Genomic DNA, 12,482 nt, shown 5'->3' on the forward strand with positions numbered 1-12,482 from the left:
TTTCTATTTCCTCCTACTTGGCTAAAATAAGCACTGAGTGGAATGGATCGTGACTCCCCACGCCCACCCTGCCTTGCATGGCCATTATTGCTGGCTTTTCACACTGAGCAAAGCCAGATCTCATCACGCTGCAGGATCAAGAGGATCTCGGGAATGTGCCAAAGGACTCAACTCCTGGATCCTCTGATTCACCACGTGCTACATGTCCAGGTAAGTTGTCATTCAAATACCATCCATGGGGAGTTCAAGAGGCTGTGTTCCAAACCCACAATTTTCAAGAGAAAAGGCAATTATCTCTAGAATCTGGTCAAAATTGAAATAAAATATTCTACATTTAAAACCTACAATATCCCATGAACAGGCCCTGTAGTAGCTTTTCTGGTTTTTATTTTGTTACCCAGCAGCAGAGGTGTTTGTGGGTGGAGGAATCAATGCTTACATACCATGGACCTGTTCGAAAAACATGTTGAGATCCTTTTGCATGAGAGGCACTAAAGGATAACTAACACCAGCTCTCCTGTCCTTAATGCAGGACTCAAAGTTTTAACCTGTGGCACACTCACACTGCAAAAATGTCATGTTCTGAAGAAAAAGAGAATATGCAAAGGGTCCCTTTCCTCTGTGGCAAATTAGCTGATTACACATCTATGAGCTCAAAAGCAGCATCTAAAGCACTGAAAATATGCAGACATCACAAAAGCTGTATCTTACCTTCTAAACACCTCAGGAGTAAATATTTCCCTTTTGAGAGCACTGCATTTTTCTAGTCCCACCACTACAAATTCACAACATAACAGGGCTATAATTTGGCGCAAGCAGGAAGCCCTGAGGCTTCTTCTGTTCTAATCTTTAATTAGAAGAGAGGTCCTTGATACAGGAACAGTGTTTTTCTAAAGGCTCCAAGAGGATGTTTTGTACATGCAGGTTACAGTTTATGGATTACAGCTCACAGATTCTCCTGTACTTGCCATCAGCATTTGTCAGCAACTCATTACCCTTCAAATTAACACAGGGTTACATTTAATAGCTACCACTGCCCTGATTCCTACATTAATACTTGCAGGTGCTCAAACCCTGACTGCAGAGCTGACCCCAGGCTAGCACCTGCTTTCTTTTGCTAAATGAATTGTGATTCTCATCCTGCAGTCAGGTCCATAGGATGGCTCCCCCCAGCCACAAGCTCTCACATGCTGAGCATCTGGGATTGAGCAGTGGAGTCCAGATCCTCACTCCTTGTGCACAGAGGGACCAGCAGTAAATCCCACCAGCTCAGCAGGGAAAGCTCCCAGCCCTTTCCTGCTCCTTACCCTGGGACAGAATTCTGTGTCCAGCCTGCCCACCACATCCTCCACCTGCCCTGGTCATTTTTACATCTGCCCATCTGCCTCCCACAGCCCCTTTTCTCTATGAGGGTTTAGGAAGATTTAAACGTCCCAGGGTAACAAACCCTTCCCATATGGACAAAGGTTTCTGTCCCTGTAGGGACCCTGTGCAAGGCAGCAGGCAGTGCTTTGGGGAATTGCTTTGGGTTGGACACTTCTGCTCCAGGCAAGGCCACTGCTCCTCCAAGGCTGCCTGAGGCAGTCTGAGCTCCAGCAGAGGGTAGGGATCGCCCAGCAGGATGGAAGGGATTTCTTTCCAAAGACAGGGAGCACTTCCTTCCTTCTGTGCTCCCCAATCCCCATGACTGTAACAAGCCTGGAGAACATACACCACAGCACCAAGAAAATGAGCAGGGAAACCCAACCCCAGGGCAGCACTCCCATCCTCACAGGACGCTCTAATGCCAAAGGCCTGCACACGGCCCTGGCTGACCAAAGCCCCGTTGCAGCAGCACGGTGCAGGGGCAGGGAGGGCGGCTGCCCCAGCCCCATTTCCCCCAGTCCCTGGGATGTGTGGCACCGTCCCCTGCCCAGCAGTGCCCAGCGGGGCCGCACTCACAGAACTCGCTGGAGGGGGGCCTGGAGGGGGTGTTGACGGGCGTGGAGGCCGTGCGGGTTTTGATCCTGCGGAACACGGCCTGGCGCCGGTGCCGCCGGTGCGCGCGCGAGCTCGCCGCCTCGGGGGTCTTCTTCCAGTAGTAATAGAAGGTGATCAGCTCCCCCTGCAAGCACAAACAGCACGGAGAGCGGGGTCAGAGGGACCTGCAAACCTGCCCGCCAGCCCCCCGCCTCCCCTGACTCGCTGGGATTATCCCAGCAAGAATCATGATGGATTTCAGCCAGAAAAAAAGAACTGTTCAGGTAAGACACACAAAAAACACTCATTATTTTCTGCCTGCTTTTGTAGAGGAGGAAAATAAGTAAATAAATGTTTTTTCACTCCTCCCCTAAGAGAGGAAAGAGGCTGGAAAGCACCAGGAGCCAGCCTCCACCTGGATGCCTCAGAAGAGGGTGCCCTTGTGTCACTGTCAGCATCCCCTGGCACTGAGCTCTGACAAACACCCTAGATATGACAGACACCCCAAATCTGACAGGCACCCCACACCTGACAGACACCCCAAACCCGACAGACACCCCAAACCTGACAGACACCCCAAACCCGACAGACACCCCAAACCCGACAGCCACCCCAAACCTGACAATGACCCCAAACCCGACAGCCACCCCAAACCTGACAGCCACCCCAAACCTGACAGACACCCCAAACCTGACAGACACCCCAAACCTGACAGACACCCCAAACCCGACAGACACCCCAAACCTGACAACAGCCACCTCAAACCTGACAGACACCCCAAACCTGACAGACACCCCAAACCTGACAGCCACCCCACACCCCAAACCTGACAACAGCCACCCCAAACCCGACAGCCACCCCAAACCTGACAGGCACCCCAAACCTGACAGCCACCCCAAACCTGACAACAGCCACCCCAAACCTGACAACAGCCACCCCAAGCCTGCCCCAGCTCCCGCTGTCCACAGTCAGAACAAGGCTCAGCCCAAGCACACTCTGCCACTTTGTCAGCCATTGTTCAATATTGTCTGTAAGGAGCTCAAAGTTTGAGTACAAACATGTTCAACAACAAGTCTATAACCGTAACACAACCCCACCACACTAAATCGTGTTTTAATTTGAATATACATACCCACATCTAAATTAATTAAGCAGTTAAAAGAGCACACCTAGAGAAATGAGTGATAATTTCACAGCATAATGAATCTGGCTTACATTCAGGAAGTGCAGCAGCTGCCATTCAAACCTGGGTTTGCAAGGCTGAACCAAAGAACAGCATGTGGTTTTAATCTCTTTTCTCTTACTTTGAAACCCCATCATTTCCTGGCGACTTGTCTGCCTCTAAGGTAAAAGGTGTTGTTGCTTTCAAGTTGCAAGGGAAAAACGGAGAAGTTCTAACCAGCCCCTTGAAAAAATCAACATCAGAACAAACATACCTGAACTGCCCACAAAAAGGGTTTCTTTGAACTGTGTTTTGTGTGATCAAATAACCTCAGCCTGCTGCCTCCGTGGGGAAACGCTGCAGCCCCTGCTCCGGGCAGAGCAGGAGTTAACTCCAATAACGACCCTGCCTGAATCCAAACCCTCCCCAGGGCCCCAAACAGGCAATTACAGCCACAGCCAATACCTGCACCACTGAAACGCTGCAAAGACAAAGGGAGGATGTTGTTCTAGACATTAACTGCTGACATTTAAGACACTTAAGAATTTTACCAGTGCCTAATTTAAAAATAGAAACCCCAGAAGAAAGAACACGACCACATTCTGGCAATAGGCAGAACAGATCATTTTTAATCTGTGCTGCCACAGACTGGGATGATGCTGCTGATCCCCACCATGGAACTGTGTTTGTGTGTTTCATGTATTAAAATAACAAATATTCACAGTGACGGCTGGGGAGGAGGAGCAAGTGGGCAAAACGTTACCTACAATTCTTGATTCTGAAGGACTAAAACCCTACTAAGAATATTAAAAACGTGTTTCCTGCAGAGGATCTGAAGCTGCCTGGTGCTGAGCACACAATGCTCACGGCAAAGTGGGCAGAGGAGCAGCTCTGAGCCAGCACCCTGCTCTGCCCTGCCTGTTTGCTTTAGAAATTTGCCATTTCCCTGAGCCCATCCAGGGGGCCCAAAGTCCACCCAGGCCAGCTGTTTGTCCCCTTGGGGCTGTGCCTGTGCCAGGGCCAGCCTGGGCTCTGCAGGGAGGCTTTGGCAATGCTCTGCACAGGCTCAAAGCCTCCTGCAAATGAAACCAGTCGTTTTTTACCTATAAATTCATTTGTACCAAATCTGAGGTGTCAGCACCAAGGAGCAAGTCAGTAAATCCCATGTCTTTATGTCAGTGAATGAATGTGTCCTCTGACACATGGCAACAGCAGAGTGGGAGCCAATCTGTTCTCCTCCCATCATAAAACAGGCAATGGGAACCTATTAGAGCTCCATTTACACACTGCAAAGCCATCAGGTCCCGAGGGAAGTTTAACAATTTATACATGCAGATCATAAAGCAAAGTTTAAAAAAGAAACTGTGGATATTTATAGAAAATGCCAGCCTCATGACCATAATGCTTTTTTTTCCCTTGAGACTGGCTCAGAAGTGCAGTCACAACTGCACAGGGATAAAGATCAAGTCAAAGTCTATTTATCCAACAACCAGTTTTACCCCAGGTAAAAGGACCAAAGAATGAAAGGACCAAAGAACGCTCTGTGCCTGCAGTTCCTGCTCAGAGTGCACAGTGCAGCACTCAGGAAAGGGCTCAGGGAGCACGAGAGCACTCAGAGGGGCAGCACACACACAATGCCAGGTTACCACTGAAACAATTCCCTGCAGGATCCCCTGGGCTGCCTAGGATAGCACTGTGTGCCCAGGGATAACTGCTGGGGTTCAGCCTGGCAGCATCAGCCCCATCCTGATGCCACTGTGTGGGCTCAGCCTGGCAGCATCACCCTCATGCTGCTGCCCATCCTGATGCCACTGTGTGCCATGGCATTACCTGCTGGGGTTCAGCCTGGCAGCCTCAGCCCCATCCTGATGCCACTGTGTGGGGGTTCAGCCTGGCAGCATCATCCCCTCCTGCTGCCCATCCCAATGCCACTGTGTGCCCAGGGATAACTGCTGTGGGTTCAGCCTGGCAGCATCACCCCCATCCTGATGCCACTGTGTGCCCAGGGATAACTGTTGGGGCTCAGCCTGGCAGCATCACCTCCATGCTGCTGCCATCCTGAGCCACTGTTGCCATGCATTACCTGCTGGGGTTCATCCTGGCAGCATCACCCCTTCCTGAGCCACTGTGTGGCTCAGCCTGGCAGCATCACCTTCATGCTGCTGCCCATCCCAATGCCACTGTGTGCCCAGGGATAACTGCTGTGGGTTCAGCCTGGCAGCATCACCCCCATCCTGATGCCACTGTGTGGGCTCAGCCTGGCAGCATCACCCTCATGCTGCTGCCCATCCTGATGCCACTGTGTGCCCAGGGATAACTGCTGGGGTTCAGCCTGGCAGCATCACCCCCTCCTGCTGCCCATCCCAATGCCACTGTGTGCCCAGGGATAACTGCTGGGGTTCAGCCTGGCAGCATCACCCCCTTCCTGATGCCACTGTGTGGGCTCAGCCTGGCAGCATCATCCCCTCCTGCTGCCTGCATGGGTGGCACAGGCTGGAGCACAAAGGGCTGAGTCAGGCAAGCTCTGGCTCCCCAAACAGGGAGCAAAACCAGCTCCCAGCCTCACTGCAAGAAGTCAAATGAGCTTTAATCAAACATGCACAGTGCGTGCTGCTGAAAGCCAGGGCACATAAATTCAGGAACAAAAGCTGCTGCAGAAATCAATAGCCTCCTGAAACATTAACACAGGCCAGCATTGATCAAAGGCCCTGGGACAAAAGGCTGCCTTGCAAATTAGCTGCTGCCTTTGCTTGCAAGCAAACACAGAGGCATGAGCGCTGTGACATGAATGGCCTGTAATGATGGTTTTGTTCGGGTGATCTCACCTCGCCTCACCACAAGGTCTCGCAGTCAGCACATCCCACATCCCTGAGCCGTGCCAGCCTGGCAGGGCTGGGCAGCTGCTCCAGAGCTCTTTTTGTGGCTCCCAGGCCATCAGCAGGGCCAGCCTGCCGTGCCAGCCTGCAAACACAGCAGTGTCCTTGTCCTGGGGTGCTCTGGGCAGGCTGGCCATGGCTGCAGCACAGCAGAACCAAGGCACAGCAACAGCCTGGCTATCCCATCCCTGAAGATGCTGCCAATGCCCTCCCAAACCATCTCCAGGCCCAGCTTTCTCTTTTCCAGCACTGTGGGAGCAGATTCCATTCCCCTCCTGGTCATGCAGCCTCACCTTCCCTCCACACACCAGCACCTCTCCTTTCCTGCACACACAGCTCCGTGTTTCCATGTTAACATCTGATTAACTGTCCCCAACACTCAGAAAGCAAAATGAGAAGCATTATTCAGGCTTTTAACGGCACATTTCCCTGACAACACTGACATTCCCAAGTTTCACAAGGCAGAGGGGATTATGTTCCTCACTAGAAACACCAGTTCAGCTTTCAGCAGCTCTGAAATGCACGCAGAGCTCTCACTCCAGTCCCCTGCCTGCTCCTGCCAAGGCCATCTCACCCTCCTCGTAGGTGCATATACAGGAGTCACACTTCATCTCCTTTCAGCTCTGTTCTGCAGGCTATTTCTGCACAGGGAGATGAGGCTCAGGCCCCTCTGCAGGACTCACAGCAGGGAGGTTTCCCTGCACTTCTGGAGTGCTCTCAGCCCTCACCTGCCCCAGCAGGGCCTGTCCTGGCCAGGGGCCACCTCTGCCCTGCCTGTCCCATCCTGCCACTCCCACCTGGCCCTTCTGCCAGCTCCATCCTTCCCCCAGCACATCACCCCCACCAGAGCAGCCCCTCTGCCTGCAAACCCTGCTTTTCTATTTCTGATCAGCAATGCTCCAATGCAAAAGCCACAGCCTGAGCTGTTTGTGTTCAGTCCTGCCTGGCACACAAAGGGTCAGGGCTGGGTGTGCATCCCTGGACAGGAGGGCTCTGACAGCTCCTGCACAAGCCAATCCCACACACACCAACTTCCCTGCAAGTATCTGTTAGGGTATAACACAGTGAGCAAACACAATAATTGCTGTTTAATTTCCCCAGAGCCGAGCTCTGACAGGGAAAAAAAAAAATAAAATCATGGGGGAGGGGAATAGCTTTGCAGTAATGAAAGAGAAAAGGTAAATGACAGCACTGCTCACTGGCTGCAACAGCCATGGCAGAGCAGGGGGAACACACTGTCCAGCTGTGGCCTTAATGAATTCACAATCTTTCTGGAATGCCTCAAGATTTTATTAAGTCAACTCAATTTAGCTAATACTTATAAAGTCCTGCAGTAAGAACAGTCTCCAGTGCTTCCCCTGATGCCCTGGCACAGGCTGTTCCCAGCATCTGCCCAGGGCAGGAGCAGAACACGGGTTTGGAGCATGGCAGAGCTCAGTGGAACACACTGAGCCTGGGCAGGTCACAGATAACGACATGACACCAGGACACAGAACTGAGAGTACAGCACCCACATCCCTTCCATACACACCCCAAGGTCAGGGCAGGGCGGGGAGGGGGAACCAGCACCCACACAGGTGCAGGTGGCACCTGGGACGGGGCAGGGGTGAACCAGCACCCACACAGGTGCAGGTGACACCTGGGACAGGGCAGGGGTGAACCAGCACCCACACAGGTGCAGGTGACACCTGGGACGGGGCAGGGGTGAACCAGCACCCACACAGGTGCAGGGGACACCTGGGACGGGGCAGGGGTGAACCAGCACCCACACAGGTGCAGGTGGCACCTGGGACAGGGCAGGGGGGAACCAGCACCCACACAGGTGCAGGTGGCACCTGGGACGGGGCAGGGGGGAACCAGCACCCACACAGGTGCAGGCGACACCTGGGACGGGGCAGGGGGGACCATGGCAGGGCTGGGTCACACCTGGGCTCGATGATCCTGGAGGGCTTCCCCAGCCTCAGTGACCCTGTGCCTGCTTCTTCTCATGCTCCACACCCAGAGAGAGCAAAGGTGAAGCCCTGGACAAGCTGCAGGGTGAGAGGAGCAGCTGTGAGAGCCCAGGAGCTGCACTTGGGCATTGCTGCAGGGACAGGCTCAGCTCCATCCTCTGCCAGCCGTGACAAACCGCCCTGCACATGCTCTAATTAAGCAGCTTGTTCAGGAGCACTGATTAATGTCCACCTTGGGTGCACAGGAATCCTGCATATTCCAACACATCACTGAGGTTTTAAGAGAGGCTTTTAAAAACCGAGCAATATTTTACTTAACACTACAAAAAGCCCCATTAAAATGGTGGGATGCTCTCTGAGGAGGCCCCTGCAGGTCTGGGCTCTCTGGCAGATCTCACAAGCACAAGTGCAGCCATTTCACCCTGCAGCCCCTCTCTGCAGGCCATTTGTCACCTCCTGCATGGCAGCACAGCCCTGGCTCCCTGGCCCCTGCTGGGAATGCACTCCAGTCTGGGAGATGGGCTGTCCCCAGTGCCTCCCTGCCCTGCACACAGCCAGGTTAAACTCCCTGTTCATTATTTATGTGAAACTCCTGGCAAACAGGCTGAGCAAGTGGCAATCCAAAGAGGAGACAGGTGTGTAACAAACCCAGGCTGACTCCTTGGGCTTCATGCTCTCAATTTACTCCCAGCACAGGAACAGCCACAGAATTTCCTGGGAACCCAGCCGAGGCTCCATCTGCATCTTCTGGATTTCATTTTGTTGTGGAAAAATCCTGCAGTCAGACAGAGCTTTATGCTTTCTAATTGTTTCTGCTAAATGAGCACGGTACCCTGCTCAGCCCTCACTCAAATGAGGGTTCTGTTCTGTCTGAAGGGCTGCCACGGGTCCTGAGAGAACTGGGAGGGCCAAAACAAGCCTGGGACTGAAGATTTCACTCCCAAGTTCCTCGAGCAGTGAAGGGACCAGAATAATGTCACTGTGCACCTAAACACACAGGTGACACTTGTGTAACTGCCCCAGGAGAATGTGTCTGCCCTTCTGAGCTCCTACCAACTGTCCCACAAAATGGGTGAGCCATGGAATCACTGCCGGAGGAATGAAATCACTGCCAGAGGAATGAAATCACTGCTCGAGAAAGAAATCACTGCCGAGGAATGAAATCACTGTTAAGAGAACGAAATCCATCAAGGAAAATCACTGTCGAGGAATAAATCACTGTCAGAGGAATGAAATCACTGTTAAGAGGAATGAAATCACTGTCAGAGGAATGAAATCACGATCAGAGGAATGAAATCGCTACCAGAGGAATGAAATCACCGTCAGAGGAATGAAATCACTGTCAGAGGAATGAAATCACTGTTAGAGGAACGAAATCACTGTTAGAGGAACGAAATCACTGTTAGAGGAATCACTATCAGAGAAGAAATCACTTTGAGAATTCAAATTTATCTGCAAAGGAATGAATTCACTGTGAGTCACTATCGAAATGCAAATCACAGTTATGGTAAATCACTTCAGGGAATGAAATCACTGCAGAAATGCAGCAAACAAGAAATTCAACATTTATGAAACTACCACTGCTTGCAAACAACTCCTTTATCATTCACCTCTCCATTTTAGTAATTAAGACCACAAAACTAGCAATAGATCAAACAAATGGACACCTGGTGCATTTTTTTATAGGATTTGAGCCCAGTTAAATGTGCCAACCAAATCAGCACAGGGCAGAATGGGAAGAAAGCTTTTGTAATTAAGGCTTCTTCCTCCAGAGACTCCTCTTTGTTAATCAACAGAGTTCCCAATCCCCACAGGAACTCTCACACTGTTGGCTGCATCCATTATTAATTATCAGAGCCTGTCCTTAGCAGTGGTGGCTCCAGGCCTGTGCAGCCCTGCCAGGGTCACCAGGAATGTCCCAGGGGCTGGAGCCACCATGGGGTTATCAAAACAGGGACAGCTCAGGACCTCAGCCTTATACACATTCATTGGTTTTCTACTGTATTTATTATTATAAATATATTTTTATATAGATATATATTTATTTATATATTTATATTTATATATAAATAATAATATGTAATATATTACATATCATTATATAGAATGATATATTTATATAAAATATATTTATATAGTTTGTATTTTTATATTTATTATTTTAGTTTTATTTATTTAAATTTTTGTATATATGTATACAAATTTTGTATATAAATTATATATATTTTTATATTATTTTTTGTATTTATTTTCTACTCAGCTTTCCCTTTGCAACTTGCATTATCAACGTTCCTGGGGTTATAAATCCTGATTTTCTCCACCACTTTTATCTGCAATAATTTAACCCCTGCCCAGTCCTGCAGCCCTGAGCACTCACACAGGGCCAGGGAACGAGGAGCAGAGCTGGAATGCCTCTGAAAGGTGGCACAAGGTGCCTTTCCTGGGCCAGCAGTGCTCCTGTTCCATTCCCCAGCCCACAGCCAGCCCTGGGGTGCACAGGCAGCAGCATCTCCTGCTCAAGCTCTCCAGAACCGAACTCACACTCCAGGACTAAAGGGAGTGGGATAAATACCCAGATAAATTGACGCCAGTTACTGAGGAGAGCTCTCAGGGCATTGTCTGCACTGGGCTGTGCCTCTCCCACTGCACTTCCACCTCCCCATCAATACCGAGCATGACAATGAGAATTCAGCAGCACAATGCCCAGAACAGGACCTGCTCAATGGAGGTGCCAATTATCCCTTGTACTGCACTCTCTCCTTGCACCAGCTCCATAATTAAGGTTCCTGATTGGGCATAGCTGGAGCTCAGGCTGAGGAACAAACCCCATTCCCAGAGCCCAGGGCTGATCCCATTTCCACCCCACAGCCAAGGCAGCCTGGCTCTGGGGGTGTGACAGTGACACGGGGCCATAAAGCACCTCCAACCACACACTCCATCCTGTAAACATTTCTCTATTTATCTGCCCTTCATTACATGCACAATCCTATCATCCCTGCACATCCTCAAAGCGCCAGCCGCCAGGGTCACCCATAAAATATACATGGGAATGCTGCAGCTAATGACTGGAGCAGGCAGGGAAATGAAGGATGGGAGGAGTGGGAACCGCAGGATGCTTGAAAGGGATCATCAGTTATATCTGTGCATTTCCTGAGGTGATAATTGAATGACAGTGGCTGCGAGGAAAATCCATTTCTGAGCCTCAGAAAGGGCTGGTTTTGTGTGGCAGCGTGGAATGGCTGCCAGGAAATGGAACAGCTCCTCTGCTCCCTGGGTTTCACAGAACCACATCCAGCACCACTGCTACTCACGCCAATAAACAAATATCGACAGATTTTGGGCATTTCGGCTGCACCCAGGCTGCCTGTTGTCGTGGTTTGCATGTCAGCTTTAATTAATTGAAGTGAAAGGCCAATTTGTGCATGTGCATGAGAAAGGGACACTGAACACAAGGACAGAGCATTGTCTACTTTCATAATTCCTGTTCAAACAAAGTATTAAAAATTTAATTCTGCAATTCAGCAGGGAACTTAATCCCCTGCATCTCAGGAAGGTGTACAGATGCTTATTTGTTTCCCAACACCTGAAATTAGGCTTGCAATGATTAAGAAAGTTTTACTACTTCAAAAACATTTTCATTATTTCCTCATGCCAGTTTTACAAATAGAATCAAACTATAATCACCAAAACTTTCTCTGAGTTGTAACTGAGAGCTGCTTTTGCTGCTAGGTGAATACTTCACAGCAGTAATTCCATTGGTATTTGAAGCACCCCATTGCCAGAAGTGTCAGCTGGGATCAATTCTGTCACCAGAGCAGCCCTGCAGGGCGGAGTATAACCAGTATATTGGCAGGTTTGTGTTACCTGGTGCTGGACACTGAGAAGATATAACATACCACAGAACCAAGGAAACAAAGCCACTGAATAAACAAAAAATACAGAATGTGAAATTTCCATTTTCAACAGGGCAAGGAGAGCTGAGAGGTGAGGCAGAACCAGCCACTTGTCTCACAATGTCCCATTCTGTAAGAGCTTTTATTTAAACACAGAACTGAGAGCTGAAGGTGCCCCAGCAGCACTGCCTGAACCCCGGTGTGCCCAGCACTGACCTGCATTCCACGCTTCCCACAGCAGATGTTTCAGGTTTTCCAAGCACATCTGGGCTGGATCACACAAAGCCCGGCCTGTCAAACGCGCACACTCCCCTCCCTGACACAGGGAGCTGCTGGGCTTCGAGGGTTTATTACAAACACAAATCACAAAATACTGATCATTGCATTCAGGAGACAAGCTGTGAAATGATCCCCACTGCTAATGAGGAATGGCAAGAGTTAATCCCCTGGAAACAACAATGTGAAAAGTCCTCACACCCGGTTATTTCACCGTGTAAACTATCAGCCCCTCTGATTCCATGCTGAACACAGACACGATGTGACCTCTTAATAAAAATCACAAGCACAGGATGTCCAACATCTGAGCAGGCCAGATGGAGGAAGAATCCTGTCCACTGACACCTGGAAAGCATCAAGGGAG

General features: G+C 50.2%; 1 protein-coding gene across 1 annotated transcript in view; it reads right to left on the bottom strand.

The window, feature by feature from the left end:
• The window catches only part of RERE (arginine-glutamic acid dipeptide repeats), a 166,532-nt gene that overhangs the window by 13,123 nt on the left and 140,927 nt on the right, over window positions 1-12,482 (bottom strand). The window contains 1 exon segment of the mRNA XM_064730880.1: window positions 1,942-2,104. Within this exon segment, the coding sequence (XP_064586950.1) occupies window positions 1,942-2,104 (163 nt within the window).

This window comes from Zonotrichia leucophrys, chromosome 21 (assembly GCF_028769735.1).
Source record: "Zonotrichia leucophrys gambelii isolate GWCS_2022_RI chromosome 21, RI_Zleu_2.0, whole genome shotgun sequence".
NCBI lineage: Eukaryota > Metazoa > Chordata > Aves > Passeriformes > Passerellidae > Zonotrichia > Zonotrichia leucophrys.